This window comes from Melanerpes formicivorus, unplaced genomic scaffold, assembly GCF_026170545.1.
Source record: "Melanerpes formicivorus ecotype bairdi unplaced genomic scaffold, bMelFor1.0.p_v2 SCAF_5, whole genome shotgun sequence".
NCBI lineage: Eukaryota > Metazoa > Chordata > Aves > Piciformes > Picidae > Melanerpes > Melanerpes formicivorus.
In genome coordinates this window covers 17,229,753-17,255,211 of record NW_027142357.1, presented here as the reverse complement: position 1 = coordinate 17,255,211, position 25,459 = coordinate 17,229,753, and the positions used below count along the sequence as shown (strand labels likewise).

Below are 25,459 nucleotides of genomic sequence, written 5' to 3'. Positions count from 1 at the left end.
AGCCTTCCACCATGTGTCTGCACTGGTACTGCTTGTAACAGCTATGTAACATCTGAAACCTTGAGTTTGCAACACAATTTCTACTGACCTTAGAACTCTATTAAAGGCATGCAATAAACAACATGCTTGTGCAATAGATGTCCTAGAAAATAATACAGTGAGTAAGGAGATTTCAATTTCAGGATAAGTGTATTTATGGTAGCATATCAGTTCTATTGCAGATTAGCACCACTTGACAACCTACTACAAGCTGCTATTTTGACATACATTAGTGTATATCATTTCCAGCTACAAACGCTGGACTACACAAGAAAAAAAAAAAATGGCGTTTTTTCTTTCTTTTTCTTTTTTTTTACATGCTCCCTATCTTGTGCATGGGTACCTTATCTAAATTTTCTAAACTCCTAACTTTTTTTCCAGGGTTTTCCTTTCTTTTGCCACAAAGGGTTTGCCATTGGAAAACAAGGCACATCTCTTTCAAAGAGGGTCTGGATCAACTCATATGTGCATAGTGTGCACCTGTCAGTTCTGAGAATGATATAACCCCTAGTACAGGATGGGTGAGACAGAGCAGTCAAATAGCCTGCTAATCAGCAGCCAGCAGAAGGAACACATTCCTGCCATGCACTCTCTAGTTACTCAATTAATGCATGAAAATTTATTATTAGGATTCTTATCTTAGTTATTTAAAGCAGGTAAAGTAACTTCAATGTACTGCATCAACTTTGCAGAGAGAAGACTTGAAGCAGCCAGGGTTGTGTGCTCACTATCTATCAAAGCAACCCCAAGTTTTCAAATAAGGAAAACAGTACAAAGTAGAAATACTTTAAAAGTATAGACAGCTTTATTTGCTCAATTCACCTACTGGCTTCGTAGTCTGGATAACCACAACAAACATTTCGGAAGCGAAACTGTAAAAAAAGATGAAAAATGACTGCATTTAATTTAAGACAGTATGTGGCTGTTATTCCATCAGGTCCCAAGTATTTAAGCAAAATACAAGCATATCATGATTGTAAACATACTCTGTCTTTGCCAGGGTAGATCTCCAGTGCAATAATTTGCAACAGACAGGATCATTACACGCTAAAATTCACTCCTTCCTTCTGCCATTAGAGTCTTGATAAAAAAATGTGATTGAAATGTAAAACTTCAATTTCGTATAGGTCTTTAAAATTTCAGTGATACTTCATATTCAATAAATTAACAGCCCTTCAAATTTATTTCTTGCATATAAAAGACCTCCACCCAAAGAAACCTACATCAACAACTGAAGAACTCAACAAAGCTTCTCTTCAAAAGAGGGTTCAGTAAAAGTGGCTGAAGTTTTACTTGAAACAATAGTAATAATTATTTAGAAGGCTATTTTTACCCTTTTTTAATTTTGTTTTATTTAATAACATGCCTATTATGCATTAACAGACTTCTGAGAAACAGTTTGATATATGAAATTGTGTTTCTAAACAGATGAAAATATGAAGCACATCATTGCATCACAGGATGGTAGGGGTTAGAAGGGACCTTCATAGATCATTAAATCCAACTCCCCTGCCAGAGTAGGACCATAGAATCCACCACAGGTGGCACAGAAACACATCCAGATATGTATTGAAAATCATATTGATTCAAATAATAGTCTCTTCCTATAAAAACATAAAGCAACATAAAAACTTTAAAAATTAAAATGTTTGTGCATTTCTTCAGACTTCTTCTGATTAATTGTGCACTTCCTCAAAACAAGTATGTGCCATGAGGTTTCCCACATGTAAAAAAATGTTTTATAAAACCCAAACCCCCCAAAATACACCACAGAATTCACAGTCTCATTTGCCTCTTCAGCTGTGATCAACTTCACTTCCAGTTTCCAAGACCAAATAATGGGGGCAAAACACTGGAATGCTTCAGCATCGCCCTGCATTCTGGGGCACAGTACTGCAGCACTGCACATCTCTCAATAGGATCACTTTCTGCAGGCAGGGAAGCAAGAGAAGTGACCAAACTAGCATCCAGAACACCAAAAGCAGAACAAAACCAAAACAAATTAAAAATAATCAAAATCCTGCATACATCATCTCAAGTAGCACTTCTTTGGACCTAGCCTTAAAACTTCATTAATTTTCATCTTTATTTAATGTAACTGCTTTTAAAGGGGAATTTTCAATGGCCAGAAGTTGTATTTTCTTCTGCTCCAGTTCAAACTCCTGTTCATGAACAATACTCACCAACCTGTGAACACTTACACAAATGTTTAACCTCAGGTGCATGATTAATCACCACTAAAGTCAGATAAAGTGCATGTGTGAGAGTAGTTGGCCTTGAGAAGTCTGGAACATTCTGACTTCAGCCACATTGCTGTTTCATTTTATCCTTCAGGATGAAGCAATGCCTTCTTCTCTCTCAATTTTAATTTGCTTCTTGAGTTCATTGGTATATCACACCAAATTTCTAACCCAATTCTCTCCCTCTTCACCACCAAGCCCATTAACACCTTTCCAACTAGTGAGCATATGTATGGAAGAGTGAGAGGAGAAGCTACAGGTTTAGGTTGCAGAGTGCTTTCAGAGCATGGAAATCCGTGGTAGCTTTTATGCATTCTTGCAATAACTCATTCTGTTTGTCCCATTTCTCAGAAAATTCCAGTAAACTTGGGCTGGATCAAAGAATAAATATCATGTTATGAACAACATGAGAGTTGTGTATAAAAGCTTGTCAAACTGAAAAACGTTTAAGAATCCATTTATAAATTAAAAATTACAATTATATAGCTATACTTAGCAAATCCCATGTGAAATCATACCAGTTCAAGGATTTTTTTCCCTCCATAATTATGTAATGGTTTGGATACACATTGAAAACTAATCTAAAAGTTAGGCTTTTCTCATTTTTACTTCTTTGCCAGTGAGTACCCTGATACATTTATGAGGCAACAGGCTGTTTCTGCCTCTTAACTGAATAATTGTTAGTGACCAATATGAAACAATTCAAGCACTGAAGCCGATTATTTGCAACAAAAATCTTCTAAAACCTAGGAATTCATAAAGTATTTAAAGTAAATAGCTTCATCACTCAGATATTCATGGGTATTTCCTTACAAAGCATTATCAGATTACAGACTTAATTCATCAGCTGCTGGTAAATTATTAGTATATTGATCTGGATTTTAAGCTTCATTAATTGTCCAGTTGAGAAACATCACCTCCAGAAAGATACCGATGGCACAGGTACCATGCAGTAATGGTAAGTTCCAGAGTAGAAGTCTAATATACAATTAGAAGAACAGGGTCAATTCAGATTGGTTTTTTTCCCCAGTAAAGATAATACAAAATAAGTTGTAAATTAAAGCAAAGTAATTTGTCTTGTTCATTTTGAGGAAGGAGCAAAGGAGAAGGAAGAAAAAAAAAAAAAAAGGAGATATTTTTGCATCAGAAGAGAAATACATGTTAGAGAGGAGAAAATATTAAAATGAGCAAGCATTTGACAGTATTTTCACTTGTTTCTGCCAGATTTTTCCTTGCTTCTGTCAATACTTATCAACAAAAATCTGGTACTACACCATTTTATGAGGATTCTTTAAAATCATGTCTACAAAAAATTTGAGGATGTTTACATAATGATTTAATCTCCTGCAAATGAACTTCTGGTGTTTCGGCTTCGGTTTTTATCTCAAAGTCTGGGCCCTGCTCACCAGCCAAAGTGACTCAAAAGCTTGAATGTTATTTTCAGAAGTAACCTGGGTACACAGGTGCCAAGTGCTATTTATGTTTTCTTAAAAAGAGGTCACTACAGTGATCACTTAATAGAGAGGATGGATTTTTACTATTCTGAATCTTTACTGGAGGCATAACAGGCTTCAACAGTACCATGAACAAAGCTGGCAACAATACATTAATTGCAATTCCTAAAAATAACCTTCCATTCTTTCCAACTAGTCTGCTTTCTCTTGATGAAGTGATTTCTGTGACTCTTTATCCAGATGTGCCACTCTAAAGCCTAGAGAACTTCCTCACCTCTCTATTCTCCCCATGTTCCATTTAAGCATGTTTTGCTGATTAAAAAGCCCCTCCTTTTCTGTTCACATTTAAATACTCAGTCCCAGAACTATGGTTTCCTTCTACTTATACTAATAAAAAACTTTTCAAGATGTCACAACTGCAACACCCTAGAGGGAATGAGAGGAGATTGCATGTATGTTGAAAGTTCTAATCCAGTCTGGGCAGAAAGACAGAAGACATTAGGGATTTCCTTCACAGAGTTCTTCCCTCCTCTTCCTCTCTCTGCTCCACCTATGAAGAATCGTAAAGAAAGAAAATGGAGACCCCTGGGTGGAAGTCACAAACTTTCCGGCAACATGTTCTGACATTTAATTATGTCATTATAGAATACTTGGAGAGCAAAAAGGAAAGCAGCATACTAGAGACCTGCTCTCTTTCTCTTCTTGCCCAGTAGAAGTATAAACATTACTCAATACAAAAGAATCAAACAAAAGAACAAACCAACCAACCAAAAAACACACACCAAAAACCCAACAGAAACAAACAAAACCCCAAAACACACATCCCAAAAACCTCTAAAGTCTCCTGACCCAGAAACATCCTTTAATGACCTGAACACACATGATCTGAATACATATCTCATAGATCATCCAGAAGCAGCCACATACACTAACAAGTGGTATTACCACTTGTTACCATATCGTAGCACAAAATCTTGCCCAGTTAAAATTCGGACACTTTCACAAGCTGCCCACCAAGTTATTGTCTGAGTTTTCACAGTCATATTCTTTCCCTCATTTAGCTCCTATAACACACTACATGCATTTGAATATCTTGGTCCTTAAAGAAGCTGTACTTCTCTATTCACAGAGTATTAAAAAGACTTTCTCATCTCCTCCCGAGATCTACACTGCTCAATCACAGACCAGGGTAAGTCTTGGACCTACTAAAGTCCACTTGCCATAACTGATAACATCAATACAAAAACCAGTTGTACAGATCAAAATGTAACCTGGCTTCTCCACTTCCAAAAAAAACCCCACAAAACCAACCAACCAACCAACACAACCCACATAAAAACCCCCATTAGTTCATTTTTCCTTCAAGGACAAGTTACAAGCTTGTTACAAGTTATCATAATTTCTGATAGTGGGGAATATTACTGTGTTTCAAACCTAATATCTAACCGCTCAGAACACAACAGAAAGCATATGAGAGAGAACACACAAGTTCTTGGCTGAACATTCTGAGTGAGACCTTCAGAACACCTCTGATTCTTTAGCCTATAGGGAGGAAAAAACACGTTAAGTCCAGCTTCAGCATTAGGGCTTTGACAAGGCTTCCACATTAAACTGGAATTCTCAGCTTGCTCAGATCCTCAGAAATCATCAGTGACCTGAAGATTTCCATTAAGAGGTTGGGTAGATTTGACTCCTACAATCAAGTGATAACATGGAATGGTTTACAACTCCATACCCCTTCCCCAATATTTTTTTCCTTCCAGTTAATGCTATCCTCCTCTTCAGAATCTCCTTTTAACTAACCTTGCAGTAGGGAAGCTGCTACTGCCCAAATTGTCTCAAACTGCGTAAGGCCACCATACATTAATAGTGATGTTGTCTAAAGAAGAAATTAAAATTATGACGCCATGCAATAACTGCCAATCTGATGTAGAAATGGCTCTTGAAAAAGTAGAACTCCCTACTAGGAAAAGAAGTATTGTCTAGCGTAACAAGCATGCCAGATCTTACTTCTCACTTCACCAATGTGAAACAGTGGAGGGGTGGGGGGAATATGCAGCAATAAAAACACTTGGAAGAGGATGCAAGATCTTTGAAGCTGAAAGCTCCTTACAAACAACAACTTCTTGGAACAAAGAACTAGCCAGCTTGAAATGTGACAAGCTTGTATTCACAGCCATAAAAAGCACACATAAAAAGAATCTCAAAAATAATAAAAGGAGAAGGAAAGGCATTCTAGCTCAAGCATTTAAAGACATAAACAAGCTTTACATGTCAGTGTAGTGACAGGTCACACATTGTTTTCCAAATATTTGTAATAATTTCTACCTGGCAGCCTTCAAACACTGTTTGACAAATAGCAAGCAAATTTATTCTAAGGTCCTAAAATGAGCCCCCCCAAAAATGTTTTAAGCTGCCTAAAGTTCAAGCTGTCAGTCTGCATCTGTTTTGTGGCTACAGGACAATCAAGACAATGAGGCTTTGAGAAATGAGCTTTGTTGAAGTGATACTCTGCTGCACTTTCCAAGCCTCTTGGACAAAAAACAGTAGTCTTCATATCTTCTTCTCCTCTTCGTCCTCCATGATGATGGAATAATAAAAAAACTAAACAAAAAACAAAACAAAACAAAGGGTACACTATCTTCCTTCTTCTTAAGTAAGCTTCTAGAACCTATGTTTTCCAGCTGCTTATTTCTCAAGAAGAAGTATCTGTAACTGCATCATGAAATAACTTTGAAAGTTACTAGTTGTGCTCCCTTGGGCTCCCGTGTTACTAGAATTGTGCCATCTGACTCTGCCAAACCTGCACGCAGATTCCCATTTGTGAGGTGCTGCAGTCCATTGCACACAAACTATAACCTTTTGGAGTTTATAAGGACTAAAGCAAATTGTGTTTTCTGACCAGCTAATTTGCTCTATTCCTTTCATGATGCTGGGAATAGTAAAAGAGTAAAGAACTTAAGAATAAAAAAACCATGACCAATTCCAGAGCCCAGTACATCTTCGGCACAAAATGCAGTGTCAAATTCGGCCACTTGAAGACAGAACTGAGCAAAGCAGCAAATACTGTAACATCAAAAATGCTTATTGCAGGATCAAATCAGAATTAGCAAGCAACACAATAGTACCTAATATAGAAGACAGATTAAGATAAACTGGACTGAGTAACCCAAGCAAAGCCTAGCAGTGCACAATATTAACCACCTTAATCTTTGACTAAGGATAGATGCTAGCAAGGGAACAGTTAGCAATCTGGCAGAGTTAGAATGCCCTCCTTCAAGAATGATTTTTAAAAAAGTGGCAAAAACGTAGGTTTTACAAAGGTAACTTTACTAAGAACTTTTTTGGACTCCTGTGCATTGCCAAAGAGCAAAGTTAGCAGTGTGTTCTAAAGTTGCTGTCTGAAAACAAAGTCTCTACTGAATATTTAGGGTATTTCATGTACATTTTACCAGCATGTTTTCTCCTTGATCATTAAATAAGCACTCAGAGACTATTAGTAGAGGGATAGTGATTCACCATGTCATAAAAAAAGTGCAAAGTGATTACAAAACTGTTCATAGTGTAAGAAGGTGACAATGAATTTAATAACTATGTCATGAATGACAAACATGCTTATAAATGTCATCTGAAAGACTACAACAAAATAGCTCTGAAATGCTAACATAAATGTGAGCAATTTAGGTAATTGGGGAGAATTTTCCTTTTATTAGGGTTTTCCTATGATCCCAATCACAAACTGAATTTTTGTTGGTTTGGTTTACTTTTTGTTTGCTCTTTGGTTGGGGTCTTTTTTTTGGGGGTGGGTGGGAGAGGTGTTGTTTTGGGCAGGGGTTGCTGTTTTGGGGTTTATTTGGTTGGTTTTATCTCCAAGGAACACCTTAGCAGATGCTATCAGCTTTGACAGAACACCAAAATTCTAGCACTGAACCATAAATTGACCATTACCATAAAAAGAACTGCTAAATGAGAAACCATGTGCTCAGTATAAAACTAATTTCATGCTTTCAAAAGCACACAGTGGCTTCTAGCAAGATAGTGGCCCTGGGACTTGCAAAGACAGATTGGCTAATACAAATGGTGTGTGCTCCTGATGCAGTCTGCTTAGCCAAGCTTTACATGTACTGGCAGTAAATGGAAATTCTCGAATCTTCTGTCAAACAAATACACACTTATCTATAACTTTAAAGCTGAAAGCTATAAAACAGCTGTCTCATAAATATATTTAGCAGGAAAATGCATGAGCTGTCCTAGTTCCTCATAAAAAAAGAGCCCACAGCAGTCTTTTACATAGTAAGCATAGTCATTTCTATAGCAAGCAAGAAAAACGTTTTAATTTTTTTTTTTAGTATCTTTCCTTCTTTTATTAAAAAAAAATAATCACTATTAGCAAATGCAAATATAATCATAGTAGGTCTCACCACAAGTGAAATATATTATAACAGCAATGCTTAAAAGTAATTAAGTTGAACTATTTTTTTGTGTTCTTCTCTAGGAGAAATTCTCAATAAAGATTTTTTTTTTTTTTTTTTTAACCACACAGGTACAAAGTCTATTTAGTTTACGATAATGCTTCTTCTGAGCTTGAAGATTTATTACTAGAACTTCACAGGCTACCTTTAGCACACTATCTGTTCCCTTAGATAAAACTTACTGCACTAAATCTCCAATTTAACTGGTTAGGGAAAAGTGGTAGTAATTTTATACCCTTCTCAAAGCAAGCTGTCAGTGCAAATGAATTACTGGAAGCTACCCTGGGCATGACAGATCATAACTTTTAATATTAACAATGACAGACATATGCAAGATGTCAAATCCAGTACACAATTTAATTCTTTACTTTTTTAGTTTATCTGAAGAATCCGATAGCTCTTGTGTTTCACATATCATTGTAACTACATTTTGAGATTTAACAAGGCAGAAAGCAAGCTCTGGTAAGAGATATTTAGTCACACCGCTAATTAGCTTCTTTCTGTAACAATAATACAGCATTACTGACATGTTCCAAAAACATTTAAAATGCATAGGAAGTCACCTACTGGAAAGATGCCCTCTGCAAACAGCAAGCAAGTAAAAGCAGCTTGCCACATATTTAGACTTACTTTTAATACTGAAATGAGAAGAAAAATATGCATTACATCCCTTGCCAATTCCTTATCCTTTCCACTGGAATAACTAAAACACAAATGACATGCACACAGAAATAATGCCTAACATATAAGCATCCACTCAGTATGATATCATAAAGCAATTCAGTGAAGTTCAATAATAAAAATCATGCTCACCTCTACTGGGAAGTCCACTCCACATTATGGCAATATTATTTAAACAGCTTAAACAGCAACCAAGTTACATAAACAAAACTTCCAGTATGTGACCAATATGATCTACGGTGCTACAGAGACTTGGCTCCAGCCCTGATCATCTGTGTGACAGTACACTGTTATACCAGTGCAGCCTCAAACCTTCCCAGATGCTGGCTTATTGCATTGCTCATTGAAAATCCTTCACACGCTGGCAACATTTTAGGGAAGGACAAGCACACTCTGAGTCATTTGTAAAGAAAGCAAAGCAATTTCAGTTCTGTATCTTCATGCGTACCGAAACACAGAGCACTGTCAAAGTAGAAGTCTGAGGTGAATTTATGCTGAGAAACAAGCAACCCAAGCCTTCATTATCAATGCATGGAATCAGCTACAGCGATCAAATTCAAACAAATCATTAAAAAAAGGGATGATTATGAAAGGCTCTACAGATTCAGCTCCAAATCACACAGAATGAAGAATCGTCTCTCTAGACTGTGTCAATGTTAAAAATAGCTCTGTCTTTTCTACAATGAGCACGAGACAGAGGAGAATCAGTAGCCTGTATTCTGATGAGGTTGATTATTGGGGGGAAAAAAAATCTAGTAATAAAAATTAATGATTCCTTACAGCTCTTCTAAATAAGATTAATTTAGAATTATGCAAATGAACAAATAAGTACTTTTTAACCACATAACAGACAAAGTCTACTACATACAAACAGAAGCATTAGTATTTAGATGAAAGATTTTACAATACTGACCCAGCAAAAATCTGTACAGAATCAACAACTACAAGTATGATATTATATGACCAACACCTTCATCTTTCAAACCCAGTAATTTTTAATTACTTACTATGAAAAATCTCTATGGCTTATTAAATTCATGCTCTTCCTACTCCCACACAGACTTCCCACTATGTAAATCTTTTTGTCTTTTAAGGTACTTTGTACATTTTTCTTTCCCAAAAAAGGTAAGAGGGCATGTGTCGCTGTGTGGACTCACACCCACAGAGATAAACAGGTTAATAAGAATCAGATGTAATCATTACTAGGTTAAGTTTGCATAGAAACAGAAAAACACAGGAGCTTTTATTATAATACCTGTACGGTTATCCAAACAGACTACTGCGTCACAAAACAGCTATGAAATATATTTTGGCAGGACTTTTGATTACATATGAGGACACTTAACCCAGAAAGAGTATCTGAATAATTTCGGAAGACAAAAGCCAATAAACAAATTTGTCTTTATTATTTTTTCAGTCATTTTAATACTGAAATCACTACTGGGAATGCACACTGAATAAAAATGGTGACTCTGCATTTATAGATTCCTTTTCATCTCAGCTGTCTACTCAAAGGTGGGGTTTTCTTCTTTTCCATTAGGGAATTTTTGAATGTTTTGTGCTAATGCATCTTGACAACTACTTAAAAATAACCAACCTTAATGAAATAACTTTCCTTTTTATCTTTTTTTCTTGAATACTAGCAGTATACAAACCATCCACTTATTTTTATGAATTTTACCAATACTTTCACAGAGCAAACAGAACAAATTACAGTAGATACAGTTTGAACTTCTTTGCAAAGACAACACCATCTTTAGTGTTAGCTGTCCCCAATATCAAATCTCATCATCAATATTTTGTAAGGAGCACGAAGTGCACTGAAGCAGTATAATAGATCCCCTTAATTTCAGAGCAATTTATCATAACTACTGTGAAAGAAACATAGCAATCACTTATCATAAATACATTTCATACTATAAGAAAAATGTTAACTTATGTAGCATTTCAGTTGTGGAAGTTACTCAAATGATGGAAAGAATGTGGAACCATATACTAAATGCCATCTTGTTCAAAAGACCGCTGAATAAGAGAAGTCGTCAACATACCCTGTAGTGAGAAGTGGCATAGTAACAGTTTCTCAACAGCTCACTAATCTAAGTTATAACTCTTTAAAAATTACTATTATACTGGATAAAGGTGATAGTTTTGGGGTTTAGCAAAAATATTTCATTTTCTACCAAAAAAAAAAAAAAAAGAGTGGCAAAACAGGATAGCAAAATAGGGAGCAACTTCTTTCACACAGAGGACAGGTGGAGAAAGCCCTAGGGTGTTACTCCACTTTGTGCCCTTGCAGCAGCAGTGTTTTTCAAAGTGCCTTCCAAATGGCTGGGCTGTAGGCAGCAGATGCAGAAGCAGAAAAAGCACTGACCTACAAGTCTTAAAAAAGGTTTGGGCACAATACAAGAAAGAGTAAGCTCACAGTGCTTTCTACTATCCTCCTCTCCTCTGTAGTATTACACATCAATTCTATAGCTATCTATGCACGCACTTAGTAAGACTCGGCTCACAAACTTTGAAGTGGTGACCTCTACAAGTTCAAAAAAGGTTTGTGCATAACACGAGAAAAAGTACAGTGCTTTCTACTGTTCCCCTCTTGTCTATAGTCTTACATGTCAGTTGTATAGCTATGTGTGTATGCATTTAGAACCACACAGCTCACTCACTGTTTTGGGTACTGCTTACAGTTCCTTTGAGTACACAGCAGAATGATTCCTAAATATCTTCTGTAATAGAAGCAAGGTTATCCTTGCTTATCTTTAGAAAAATGAGACAAACTGATAAGGAATTCGAGAATCTTGCTTGAAGAGGGCAAAAATTCTGTTCTCCATTAAGTTGGCATGAAGCAGCTTTAGATGGCAATGAAGCTACTTGCCAGACAGCTAGTCTCGGCCCAGCTAAGGATTCAAACCTACATACAAAGACCTCTATTTAGGATGAGATTCTTCTGACAATTGAAAACCAAGGGAAAACTCTAGTAACATCTGCAGCTTCATTCTGCTATAACAGATCTTTGTTTAATCCTGCACTGACCTAGTCAACTGGCAAGGTAACTTCTTTGCAGTTTCATTAAAAAAAAAAAAAGAAAAAAAAAAAAGAAAAAAAAAAGTCTTCCTCCAAGGCCCCAGGGCAAAGGTGGGTATGTGGATTTAAGGCTAGCTGGAATATTTTTAGAGTAATTTCTCAATGTCTACTAAGAGTCACTGTAAGTCTTTGAGAGAAAAATCAAATGATTAATTAATGCTTAATCAAAATTAGATGTTAAAGAAGGTTCTTGTCACTATTCACACTTCCTTACTTCAGACATTTGGTGAAATAATATGCAAGTTACCTATAGATCCTTATAGCTATATAGCTATAGTCCATAGATCCTTTGAAAGATAATTCTGAGGATGTTGTGAGCTTCCTTGTTTCCATTAACTGGAAGGGTTGCCTACTTAATAGACATTATTCCAGCTTCCAATAATATGACATCACACAAGGAGATAAAACAGTTGTAATCTTCGTTTCCAAAAGTGAAGAAAATCTGCCTTCTCCATAGTCCTTTGCTCCTCTCCCATTTCCAAGGCTGCTGTTTTACTTTCTTCCTTGCACTACCATTACCAGGCCTTTCTTGTGACCTAAGTCCTGAACACAACAGAAGTCTAGTTGTTTATGTTAGCGTGGTTGCAAAAGGCAATCACGAGATTCCCTACGAGATAGCACCCCAAGCACAGGTAATGGGAAATTGTGGCACAAAATTGGTCTCAGCCCCAAAGTAGATGTGGGGGAAACATAACGAGGTGACCCACAAAGCTGGCCACAGAATATATGAGCAAACAATCCGGTATCTATAGATAGCTCGCTTTTTTTTAAAAAAACAAACAAACAAACAAACAAAACAAAAACAACAACTATGTCTTAGGGAAAGGAGGGCCGCAGAACATCCCGGCACCCGGCAAAACCCCCGGCGGCGGCTCGCCCGCTCAATGCCCGGGCTGCAGCACCACCTCGTGGAAACTCTGTCAGCCCGCAGACAACCCCAACCTCGGCTGCCTCAGATCCTATCCTCGCCTAGCTTTATTTTCTCAGCACGCAACTCATTAGTTATCTGTTAGCAGATAAAGAGGTAAACAATATTTAATTAGCCAGGTCTGTACCATATTTTCAATCCCGGTGCCATCCCCTTTGAAGCGCAGATGCTTTAGCCCTTGCTTTCAAGGTCGCAGGAGGGATTATGGGTACCCCAAATAGCTGTGACCTGACCCACAGTTATCACTGCTGCAGGGGTCCAGTACATGCTGCTGAAAATCTTTTAAAAGGCTCATTCCAAAATACATTTCCCCAAAGCTGCAAGAAAATACCCTTTATTTTCCTGTTTATAGGAAATAACTGAAATAATTTCCAATTCAATCTGCAGAAGCAAATACATGCTTTCTTGTTTGCTTGAGACTTCCTTCTGGCAGAAGCCTGGCTATGTGTCAGATAGGCCTGGCACAAAGGTAGGTAGGGATGGCCCCTGTGAATGGCATCAGTGACAAACTTCACCCTTAGCTGCATTAAGATGGAGAATGTGTACAACTGGTAATGAACAACAACTAATGTAAGCAAAAATGAAAAATAGTTTTCTTCACACACACAATTTTTAACACCAATCTAAAGAAAACGAGGAGTTCAATATGATGGATTAAATCACCAAAGCCTTCCTGTTTAGCAATTTTCTAGATTCAATCAATATAAAGAAAAGCAGCTGTTACACTTAATTTTAGGTGCAATCTTTCTTGAAGTACAGGTGCAATAGCAAAAATGGCTTCTAGATTTCAGTAATTGTGTGGGGCAAGCAAAATTTTAATAAAAGGGACTACAGAAACAGAGTAGGCCTTTTAGAAAAATATGTTCCTAAATACACTTTGAAATTCTATAGCAATCATACTCATGGAGAAATAAATTTAAAGTTCTCTCTAAAAAGATACATAGACTTTAAATACACAAAACTCCCTCTTCTACACATCATGGAGTAGTACTGCCAAGAAACACACTTCCACAGTTATCAAATCTTAGCAAAGTTTTCAAGTGGTACAAGGAGCATTACCTAGTACTGAAAGTTGCAAACAACAAACAGAGGGTACAGTTGTAAAATACCATGGAGGTCAACAATTAAAAGGATACTTTATAACAACTTGAGGCTGTCTATCACAGAGAGGATCTCAGGAAAGGATGAATATGAAAATGTGTCTGACAACTCCTTTATATTCATCCCCATTTGAAAGAAAGTCCACCAAGAGCCAAGAAGGCTGGAGGCATTGACGGTGCACAAATGAGTTCTGTCACACAGGATCAAGAAGAGCTCTGGCAGGTCTCTAATCCTGGTTTCTGTACTGTCAGAGAATATTTACACTCATCTATATTTTACAGCCACCTTATTTTCCCCCAGGAATATTATTAATTTCACATTCATCTTCTGATGACAGAGGAAAACTCCAACAAGGGATTAGCAGGAAACTTTCAAAAATATTCCAGAGTTGTGCTGAGCCGTTCATTAGAGGGGTATGTAGTTGTAACAATTAAGAGTGAGAATGGCTATTTATTTCCTTCACACATGGAATAAAGTCTGTTCACTGGTGAGGTGAGATGAATATAATTTCTTCTACCATCTGCACAATTAATTCTGTTTACAATGTTAGCCAAATAAATGGGAAAGGCAGACTCCCATTACAAGAGGTAATAACACTCCAGAGGACATGGATTAAAACTGAGCCTGGATAATGTTAATTTATAAAAAAATTAATTGATACTTATTTTTGGAAAGTGTTCCTTGAGAACTACATTGCAATAAGTCTTGGTCTCCTACTGGCCTTTAAGCAGTGTATTAAATTGTCTGCACAAGTATAATAATAAACTGTGTATGCAATGCATTTCTTTAACTGCTATGAAACAAACACCCCCCACCTGTCAGAATAGAATGTCTGTTTCAACATGCACTGGATAGACCAGCATATCTAGTAAATAACTAGGGTACACTGTAACACAGAGAACAGTGAACAAAGCACAATCAAGCATGGCTCTTAAGTGCTAAACTGTATAGTAACTCCAAAGCACATGACCCAGCAAATGTAGAACACCCTTATCAGAGTAGTCTTTGAGCAATAGTGTCAGAGATGTCATCCCCAGGAATGACAGCAAACCTCAGATACAGGAGTCCAGCTAACAAGAAACAATGGAAAATATATATACTGCTAACATTTTACATGTTTTTATCATTATATAGAAGAACTGAAATTAAATGAGAATGCCTCATAGATATTCAGCTGTTTTAAGAAGGCACAGGTGATATTCAATAGGAATTAAATCTTTTGGACCAAAGGCCTTATCCAAGTGACAACATCACTCTGCTTGGTTCTAAACCAAACAAAACAATGTCACTGACTTAAAAAAAGGAAAATTCAGTTAACAAGGAAAAAAGCCAAACAAACAAAAACGCCACCAAAGCAAAACAACAAGAGCTAAACTCTTTAATATAGTTTGACTATTTCTACACAAATAAAAATATCTCTAATAAAATTAATACCATTTGTTTAGTGAATGAGATCTGTTATTTTATCAATACCAAGTGGTAAGAAGCAGCAATTTTTTCTTCTTCTAAACCATAAACTATTTCTTCTTCTAATCCATTTAACCTCTAGCACTTTATTATCTCAGACCTACAAAGGATGACTTGCTGTACTTGCTTAAGATGTAAAGAAAACCTTTTAGGATCATCTTTGGCCATTTTTACTCTACAGAATTGCTGCTAAATTTTCTTTAGCAAAAGAAACAGAAGGAAGAAAGAAAGTATCAACAACAACTATCAAAAAGCAAAGCATCCTTAAACTGCTCTAACAAATTCTCTTCAATGCTGTTGAAACATCACAGAAGGATAATCCTGCAGCAAAATCCCTTAGACTACACCAGGAGCCCATAAAAAAAGGAAGGAGTCACAACATCCTTACCCTCACAGTCATACAAGACCCAACCTATTTGTTCAATATGTTTACTTTCTTATATGTGGAGAGAATTAAGGAAACACTGCCTTTTTTTCAGAAAATCTATAAGCCAGATCTAACTATGAAATAATAATGATTAAAAAAAACCAAAAAACACCACACCACAACAAACAATACCAAAACCACAACACAAAAGAAAAATGCATTATGTGTTTCTTACCTTTACATTATACATGTAAATCACCTCTTGCCCAAGCATCTGGGACCTTTAATTTGCCCAGTAAGTAAAAAGTATTATATTAAATTACTTCTCACTTGAATGGAGATAGTTAAAATCCAGACCACTGAAAAGGCCAAGCCTGTAAATTCCAGCTCTCTTTTCCAGCTCTGCCTTTCTCACCACTACCTATTTCTCCTGCACACATAACATCCTTCCAAAACAAAAGCAGAAGTCAAAATGAATGACTATCCAAAGCCACAACAGCCACTTTTAAATAGACCGTATCTCAACTAAACAAGTCCCAACTCCATCACTAATCAGGCATTAATACAATATTGCTTCAATACAAGTTGGTTTTACAGGAAAGAGAGAGACCTGTAATTTTGAATATGGCAAGATATTATTAATTGTTAGTCTTAATATATATTAAATTTAATGATTATGTTGGGTGGGGAAGATGGAGCATAAGAGATTCCTTAGATCTCAACCAAAATCCAACATCTGATATTAATCATGTACCTGTGCTTGTAGTTGCAAACAAAGTGCCAGTAGCTGTACTTGTAGGGAGCTTTCCATTATTTAGCTGCTTCACTCTTTTCAGGTGAGACTTGCCATTGTAATGAACTTGAGCTTGTGCTGCAGAGTTCAGTTGTATATTGCACACTTCACAGAAAGAAAACAGTATCTTCTTTTTTTCTTTGCTTAATTGATAGTCCTGTCTGTCGTTCCTCAATCCTTTTTCTTCAAAGCCCTGTAGAACAGCTGGTTGATTCATAATCCCATCTTCAAAGACGTCTTCAGGACTTAATGGACGCTTCATACCTACAATGCAGACAAAATTGTTGTTAGAAGCCAACTAATAGCACTTACTACAAAATACCCATTTTGCATTTTACAATCCTACACAGTATAAACCAAAGACCAGTTCCAACAAGTAAAGTTCCAAACTGCAAAGGTGTCACTTTACAGGAAAAAATGCACATTTATGAGGCACTAGAGCTCAGAAATAACAAGTTGGCAATAAATCAGTCTGCACACAGCGATAACTCACAATAACTCATTATTGTGTTTCCAAGCTCTCTATTTTAAAGCATGTTTATTATTGCGTCTCTAGCAGAGGTTAAGATTACCGATGACCATAGCAGTACCCACTGCTCCAAATGCAATTATTCAACAAAAAAGGATGCCGACAGGAGATGCTACAGAAACACTGGAAGACAGTAGACTGTTCAAGTGAGACTAATGATTAGTTTCCGCTTTTACATACACCCAAATCCTCAGCCTTCACACAAGTATTAAAGTGTTGTCTAATTAGTCTTCAATGCCTTCACTATTAAAACTATTATGCGGAAGAATGCCAGCTAGAAGACAGTCTCATAAGAGCTACATGAATACACAGTAATGGACAGTCCCTAGACAACAATCCAAGAGCCTGAAATGTGCATACCTGTCCCTAAAGAATAAAAATTGTATATGGCAGGGGGAGGGATATGTGCAAGTGTGTATTTCATTTAAAGTATGCTGCTAAACCAATACAGAAGAAGGGAGGGCTCTCTATAAAAGGAGTAATGATCTAGGGTAACTCAAACAGAAAATACTTCCTTTTTCCTGACTAAAAAAACTTGGTGTTTACACTTTATTCTTTGCCATCACCTCCTAATTATCTGGGTCAGCTGAAGTCAGGCTCATGGAGCTGTGCAGAAGAGCTCTTTCCAGACAAGAACGCACCTATATTTGGCTTTGAGAAGGAAAGTGGCTTCAAATACAAAGTCCCTTTTTCAGCTCAAGAGCCACAGCAGCTTGATCTTTGTCACATCTACCACTCTGACAGATAGGGGGAAGAGAGAGAGCACACCAACACACACAAAACCTCCAAAAGCAGTCATAGCAATCCTCCCAAAACAGTGTAGTATATGCAAGTAATACTAGAATAATCCTCTCATTATCCAGTCATGTGTATTACCAGGAGAAAATCTGTTTGGTTCTTTGGCACAGGTATGTAAGTGGCAATGAGCTTCATAAAAAGGTTAAGTACTCATTTATATGGTGGGATGAAGTATTTAATCATGTTCCTAACTCTAGACCATGCTTAAAATCTTAATACTTGTACACTTTCCTTCTCAAGCATGACCAAGTGTTTTAAATGGAGTTCACAGTCATATTTCATATAGCTGACAGTTCTGTCATCAAATTCACAAAAATTGTAGAGAGTACAATATGATCTACACCACATCAAATACTGAAACAAAAATAATTACTGAAAGTAACTGCAGGGTCTAGGTACCTAATGACTTTTAAAACCATAATAATAGTAGTGATCCTAAAAAGCCAGGCTAGGCACTGTCACACTAAATCATTTAAGTATCAGATTTCAAGGCAAGCAACCAAGATCCTCAACTCAGCTGATCTTAGATGACATCTTCACCTGAAAATTTAATCTGCTTAGAGCTTTGGTATTTATAACTTTCCAATGTATATTCAAAATGATAAAAAACTTCCCATACCCCGCTTTGTTGTCTGCAAATTTTTGTAACAACAACACTGTTACAGTTTTTGTTCCTTGAAGTAAATGGGTTTGAAACAAATGTATTGTCATATCACGTTGTTTTAGAGGCTATAAATATACAAATGTAGTTCTTTAATAATGAAATAGTTAATAGTTTAAAAATACTAGCTTGTCAGAAACATCATAAGTTTGATTGCAGAAAGCAAATAATTCAAAATATAATGAAATAATTATTTCAATAATCTGCAAGATCTTAATGAAACTCAGTTGATTTAGATATTTAAAAGTGCTGAGGCAAACATCTGCATTAGGAAGCTGCGTGGTCTAAAAGGCAAACTGATGAAGCAGATAGCTGCTGCTAATTACCTGTAACAGCACCAGAACCTTTCAAAGAGGGTTTATTTTGGAAAGCACTGGGGTGGTACTGCATTAGCCCATTACCACTGCAGGAAGAAATACATAGACTCCTGGACTGCATGCTTTGGTTTACTGTCATTCAAATTAACAAAACCTTTCAGCTGGTAAAGTCCAAGATTACTGAAATATGAACAGAGGCAGGGTTAACTGGGAAAATCAGAACAGTTGCATCAAAAGTGCATTCCTGATGTGACGAAATATGTTTTAAATATGGACACACCCAGAAAGAACAACTAAGTGTGGCAAGGACACAAATGCCACACACCTTAAAGCAGCATTCCAACTGCTAGTATATAGAAAATTACCTTCAGACAAAAAGAAACCACTGTCCAAATTTCAACTTTGTTTTTTACAAACTCACTTTTACTACAAAGTACTTTCTTAGTTGCATTAATAGAGGACAAATGAGTCTTCAAATCAATCTCTGGCTACTAATTTAAGAATTAAAAACCGCAAGCTGAAATTTAAAAATAACCTTGATTCCCTAAAGCTCTGCGACTAAATTAAAAGGTGACCTGATTATAAGCAGCACTGACCTTCCAACAGCTGCTGGCAGCCACAGATGCAAAGCCCTTCTGAAAAAATACCTGCATTAAGTATCTTAAACTTTAGCTTTAGGAGGGTTTTCAGCAGCATACTCTGACCAGTAGGACCCTAGAGAGGACCTGTACATACAGACAGAGACTGTACCATGCTAGCCTTCAGGAGTTAGTCTGTTCCTACACAGCAGTCCCAGCCTTTGTCTTCCCAGGATTTGAGAGACCTGAAAATTTGGTACAGCACATTATCTGTGTTTAAAACATCTTCCCAGTCCCTTCTAAGGCGTTTAAGATGAAAATGTTGGTGGTAAACATCCACCAAGATTTTACAGTACATACATCTTTCACACAATAATACAGCTTCTACCATAACTGAAATGTGCTAAATCTTGTGATGTACATGTTTGTTCAAAACACAAAGTTATTACATGAAAGGTTCCATTTGTCTTCAAAATTCAGTTTCCTCTTTCTTCTTGAAAGTTAGGGCTGGAAAACCACACATATAAAAATCTCTGCTGAAATGTCCTGGCTCTAGAATATAAAGAAAAAGTACAACTCTGTATTGAGTTCATGTTAAGAATTCCACCATGAATGCAATAGCTTTCTAAAGAAAAGTTACTAGTTACAAAATATATCTGAATGCTTTACACTTTGATGCGAGAAATTTGCATACACACGTTAAATTGTAATAAAAAAAACCAAAACCAACCAATCAGAACCAAACCAAACTCCAAACAAACAAAACAAAACAAAGACTTGAGCATTCTTCCTATTCTCTACATTTTCCAGTCACTCAAATTTATGCAAGCAAGCATCTGGCAAATGTCTTTTTCCTTTAAAAAAGAGCTTTTCACTGCAGACAGATTTTGAAGAGTTCTGGATGGTAGTTATTCTCACTCACCCTGAGTCAGATATGAAATGGGGCCATTTCGTTCCTCAGGCTTACACATAGCTCAGTAACATTACCATGTAACAACAGCAGCACTTGAAACTACAGTCAGTGAGCTGAGAATAAAGAGAAGTTACATGATCATTATATTCTGCAAAGTAAAAAAAAAAAAAAAAAAAAAGAGACTAATAGTTATAGATGGGATTGAGAAGTATTTAAAAGTAGGTTTAAGACTAAAACCAATAATGACTTCATGAAAAAGGGAAAAGTATGGAAATAAGGGGAAAATACAACAGAGCAATCCTGCAAGCTCCCACCTTTGTATGCACGGTATAAGCCAGTCTCAGCAGCAGTTGATACATAACAATATCCACAAATTACAATGTCTCATATAAAAAGGACATGATTCTGTGAATCACACTTGGAGAGACAGACACATTACAAAGGTAGTGTTATATCACTGCAATTGTATTTCCTCAACGACTTAAGAAGACTAGACACTATTAAATATTGAACTGTGAAAATGTGAAAACAAGGCAAAAAACAAGACACAGACAGGAAACAAAGTAAAGCATCCAAGTATATTAGAAAACATACAGCTGAAATGGCCCAGAATAATCCAGATATGTAAAGGGATCATAGGCAATTTTCACAGGGACTTGAAGGTCTGGTCCTTTCTCTTGCAAAACTAAGTTCTGATTCAAGCCAGTTATATTCATTTTCACTCTGTCCAAAATCATAAAAAGCTGAATGCAAGTATAAGGGATTTTCAAGTATTTGCAATAAGCTTTTACCAAACTAATTAAGTTGTCCTCCCATCACATTTCCTCTCCAGTACTCAGAACTAATCTATCCAAATAGATTCTGCAACCAATACTGGAGCACGAATGAATTAGTGATTTATGACACCACATTCAATTTCTTAGGTGTCATAGGATACCCTGTTAGGATTTCTGAAACCACATCTTCTCAGCCTCTTTCAGCTAGTAAAGAAATCTAAGCATGGACATCCTTTATACTTGAAGCTCAAGGCAATTAGACTTTCAATTTAGCTAATTCACTTTTAAACAGAGCTGTGCTTTCAGAGGAGATACAAAAAAAGTATTATATAAGTCATTGCTGTAGGTGAGAATGTGCAAATCTTAATTCAAAGGAAATAAGCTTTGGTTATCCTATGAATTAGTGATGGTTACATGAAGCATTCTTTTCCCGATCACTGTTCTAAACTTTTGCAATGCCCACTCCTAATTAGTTGATACTTCAAAGAACCACTATGCTGGAAATGTAATTCGACTGACATCCCTCTGTGGATCTGTGCCAGGTAAGCAAAACCAGAAAATGTATTTCAACTACCTGCATATGGGCAAAGACTAAGTTCTGCTTTAGCCTTTAGAAATAGTGAAATGAGTTACAGAAGATACAGGGACAAATTAAAAAAAAAAAAAAAAAAAAAAAAAAAAAAAAAAAAAAAAAGATGGCTTTCTACATTGCTGCCTTTCCAAAAAAGTTCAGAGACAACTGGGGAAAGGGGGTAAGAGGAGAAGAAAACAAAAGAGACCTTTAAGGCTGATCCTTGTGCTGTATACTTCCTAAGCACCTCCTATGGTGAAAAACCATCTATGCAGATGGACCAGAGAAGGCTGTATGCATGCCTTAAGTGCTCTGACTTGAAGTGGAGCAATCAGGATTCCATAGTTCCTCATCTCTGCCATAAAACACGAAGGGGGAAAGGGGCAAAAGGGGGAGTGGGGAAAAGGGGGAAAGGAAGCAGAAGAAAGAAAACAACCAGTGTGAATGCCTCCAAAGCATTATTTAAAAGAAAGCTGCTTTTGAGAAGTCTTAGGACCTTTCTTATATTTTTAGATAGTATTTCCCAAACACAGATAAACTATCAAGAGGCATATGGTTTGCACCATCTGGGCAACAAGTTCTACTGGGATACTGTGGTGAACAGCATATGTATAGTGCCTTGTGTGCAGTATCCTACAGTGTTAAAAAAGCACTAGAGACTATTTTGAAGCCAACCTTGAAAAATTCCCCATATGTTTAAGGGACCAGTTTTCTTTCAGAGATTGTTCCTCTTTCAGTACAAATCAAAACAGAAAACTGCCATGTTTAATCTTCATGTTGTGAAATTCCTCAAGGAGGCATCATATTCTGCAGTGTTTCCACATGTCAAACCATTTATTAACCATCCATATGCATCTGATCAGCTCTTACTTAGTTCTTTCCTCTCTGCTCACAAAGCACACAGAATATTTTAATTCAAAGTTACAGTAAAAACTGGATGGTTCAGGAAAGTAAAAACACATCTATGCTTTCAGATCTTGTTGTAATAGGACATGGGGTAATGCTTTTAAAGTATAAGAGGTAGATTTAAACTAGATAAAAAGAAAAATAATATTTTAAATTTTCTTACAGTGAGGGTGGTGAAACTCTGGCACAGGTTGCCCAGAGAGGTGCTAGACACCCCACCCCTGGAAACATTCAAGGTCAGGCTGGACAGGGCTCTGAGCAACCAGATCTAGTTAAAGATGCTGCTGCTCACTGAAGGGGGGTTGGACTACATGGCTTTTAAATGTCCCTTCCAACCCAAAACGTTCTATGATTGTATGAATTATGGCATACTGACCAAACTGGGTTAAGTAAATTTTTAGCTTGTTTTGATGCTGGTTTATCAAGTCAAAAAGGAATAGGAAGCCAGCTATTCCTGTTCATGAAAAGTTTTGAATGGTGTAGTATGACAAATGGCTGAAAGCCTCTTCACTAACACATTTTACAGTACTTAACATTTGAATGAGTTTCTCTTTAAACTACAAAAACAGATGGTTGTTTCACAACACAAACATTAGCTGTTCAGTACAAGGTAATTCAGAAAACTGAAAACATTCAACTAGCTAGTACAGCATTTTGCTTTGTTTTACCAGCATCAAAATCATCCACCTTAAGAAAACCTGAAGTTACACCTACTACACTAGATTGTAAACTCAGCTAAAATTGGAGCAAATGAAAAATCGCTCTTCACTTAGATTATCAGGGGTTGTGGCTGTATGTGCTCATAGTTCTGGCTAGCTTTAATTATAAGGTTGATCCTTCCCTCTTTAGCCCCTGTACTTAGGATTTCTGGTGTTCTTAAGAATAACAGATTTACACATTGACTATTTGACAAAGAGATATATCCTTACCTGACGTAACACACCTGGCTCCTAACAAAAAAGTTAATCAGGTTTGGTGTCCACACAGATACCTTGGATTCTCTTAGAATTTTATCATCCCCTACCATGTATGTAAGTCTATCAGAGACAACAGATCTGCCAGGAGAATGTTATTTGGCTCCTTTAGCTTTCTCCATCAAGAAGTCTGTTATGTAAATCCATACAACATTCCTGATAACCACACCACCAAACCCTAGTGTGTAGTCTGTGTATCTTAGTGTCCTCAACAACAAAAAACATCCACAACATACAAGACATCATCTACTATCAGTATTGGGTCATAATTACATACAATTTCATCCAGGAACCCTAGTTTTCTGTCAAAGACTTAAACCCAAAATATTCTGTATTTCTAAACAACACCCAGGAAGGAGGGGGAAAACCCAATCCAGCAAACACAAAAAAACCCACAAAAATATAAGCAAACTTCAATTACTTTTGTTAAATGAATTCAGAATTAAAACCTGTCACATGCCAAAATGCCAGTCAGCAAAAAAAGTAATAATTTAAAAAATAGGTGGGTTGCTTTCAAGAGGGGAAATATGTGAAAAGTGCAAGATTAAAAATTTTTTAAAACATCTCTTTCAAGTGGAAATGTACGTAGTGACTTTTCTTAAGCATATTCCCAATTATGCCCACTTTCACAACCTGCTTCCTTGAGACTAGGGAACTATCAATTACAAATTTAATAAAATAGATTTAATTGTATTGTCTCTAAGATAATTTTCTATGACCATTTCCTAAATATCTAGATGTCTACAGAATTACTAGATTTGTTTTTTTTCACTTGCATCTTTCAAAGTATTGTATCAAAATATTTTAAATCGAAGGACTCCCCTTGTGTTCCTCCCTAATAAAAAAAAAAAAACACCAAATAACATTAAAAAATTAAATAGATGCACCTTCATAAGATTTTACAACTGAAAAGAGATGAAAACAAGCTTATAAAAGGAAATTAAAATTATGCAGAAGGTACAGACTGAACCTGCCTACAGCAGTAAAAAGACCTCAAAATAACTGAAGCTTTTTTAAGGAACAAATTAATTCTGTATATTTTAGAATCATCTCTTAAAACATAAAATAGCCTAATACCCACTGTAAAGCAAATGGCTTTTAACTAATTGGAGAACTGATACAAGATGTAAGGTACTTCTAGTAAAGTATCTATTTTAATTATAAAAAAGTTTTAGGCATGAACTTGCACGAATAAAGATCAAAACTCTCAGACATAGCAGGAGATTCCCACAGAGTATTTGTACCTGGCTGTTGCTTTATCTTTCTTCAGCATAACTACATTTGAGGACCAACTAAAGCTTTGGTCTCAGGAAGAAAAAACAATTTCCTACCTTTCTTAAAAATATTGAGAATTCACCTGATTATAAAAGGAAGCCACTACAGAAAGCTATGCATGGTAGACAGTCATCTTACTCATATAGGTCAAGTCTGACAATGTGAGGAGCTGTATCTAAATTGTACTGGAAATCCTTAATTCAGGATAAAGCTTGGTAATGATGCAAAAGAGCTCTTGGACACAAGAGCAAGAACTTTGGGGACTGTGGGGAAAATAATAGCTGGGCATGAAAAAAGATCAAGCTATGTTCAGAAGTAGTGTGAGATTGAGACACATTAGCTTGCCTGACAACACTAAGAAGATGAAGAAAACCTGCTCAAAACTGCAAGAATGATCAGTCATAGTGAACATCAATCCTAAAGTGCTCCTGAAAAGATGGTCCCAGTTTAGTCATCTGTAAGAGACTCACTGTCCATGTAAATTATTGACTCTCTTTTGGAACTGACAAAAATATTGAAAGAAATGTTCCCTTAT

The 25,459-nt window shown here is 36.4% G+C and overlaps 1 protein-coding gene across 9 annotated transcripts in view; it reads right to left on the bottom strand.

Moving 5' to 3' along the window:
• ZNF385B (zinc finger protein 385B) overlaps window positions 1–25,459 on the bottom strand; it is a 176,698-nt gene that overhangs the window by 125,279 nt on the left and 25,960 nt on the right. For 2 of the 9 annotated variants that reach the window (XM_068138443.1, XM_068138444.1), the window contains exons 1-2: window positions 20,432–20,499; window positions 16,588–16,890 (exon numbers count right to left, since the gene is read on the bottom strand). In XM_068138443.1, the coding sequence (XP_067994544.1) occupies window positions 16,588–16,890; window positions 20,432–20,480 (352 nt within the window). In that variant the 5' untranslated portion in view covers window positions 20,481–20,499. Of the gene's footprint in view, window positions 1–9,018; window positions 9,409–9,893; window positions 9,949–16,587; window positions 16,891–20,431; window positions 20,500–25,459 lie in introns of those variants that run through there. The other 7 variants (XM_068138445.1, XM_068138447.1, XM_068138452.1 and 4 more) reach the window with 5 other exon arrangements.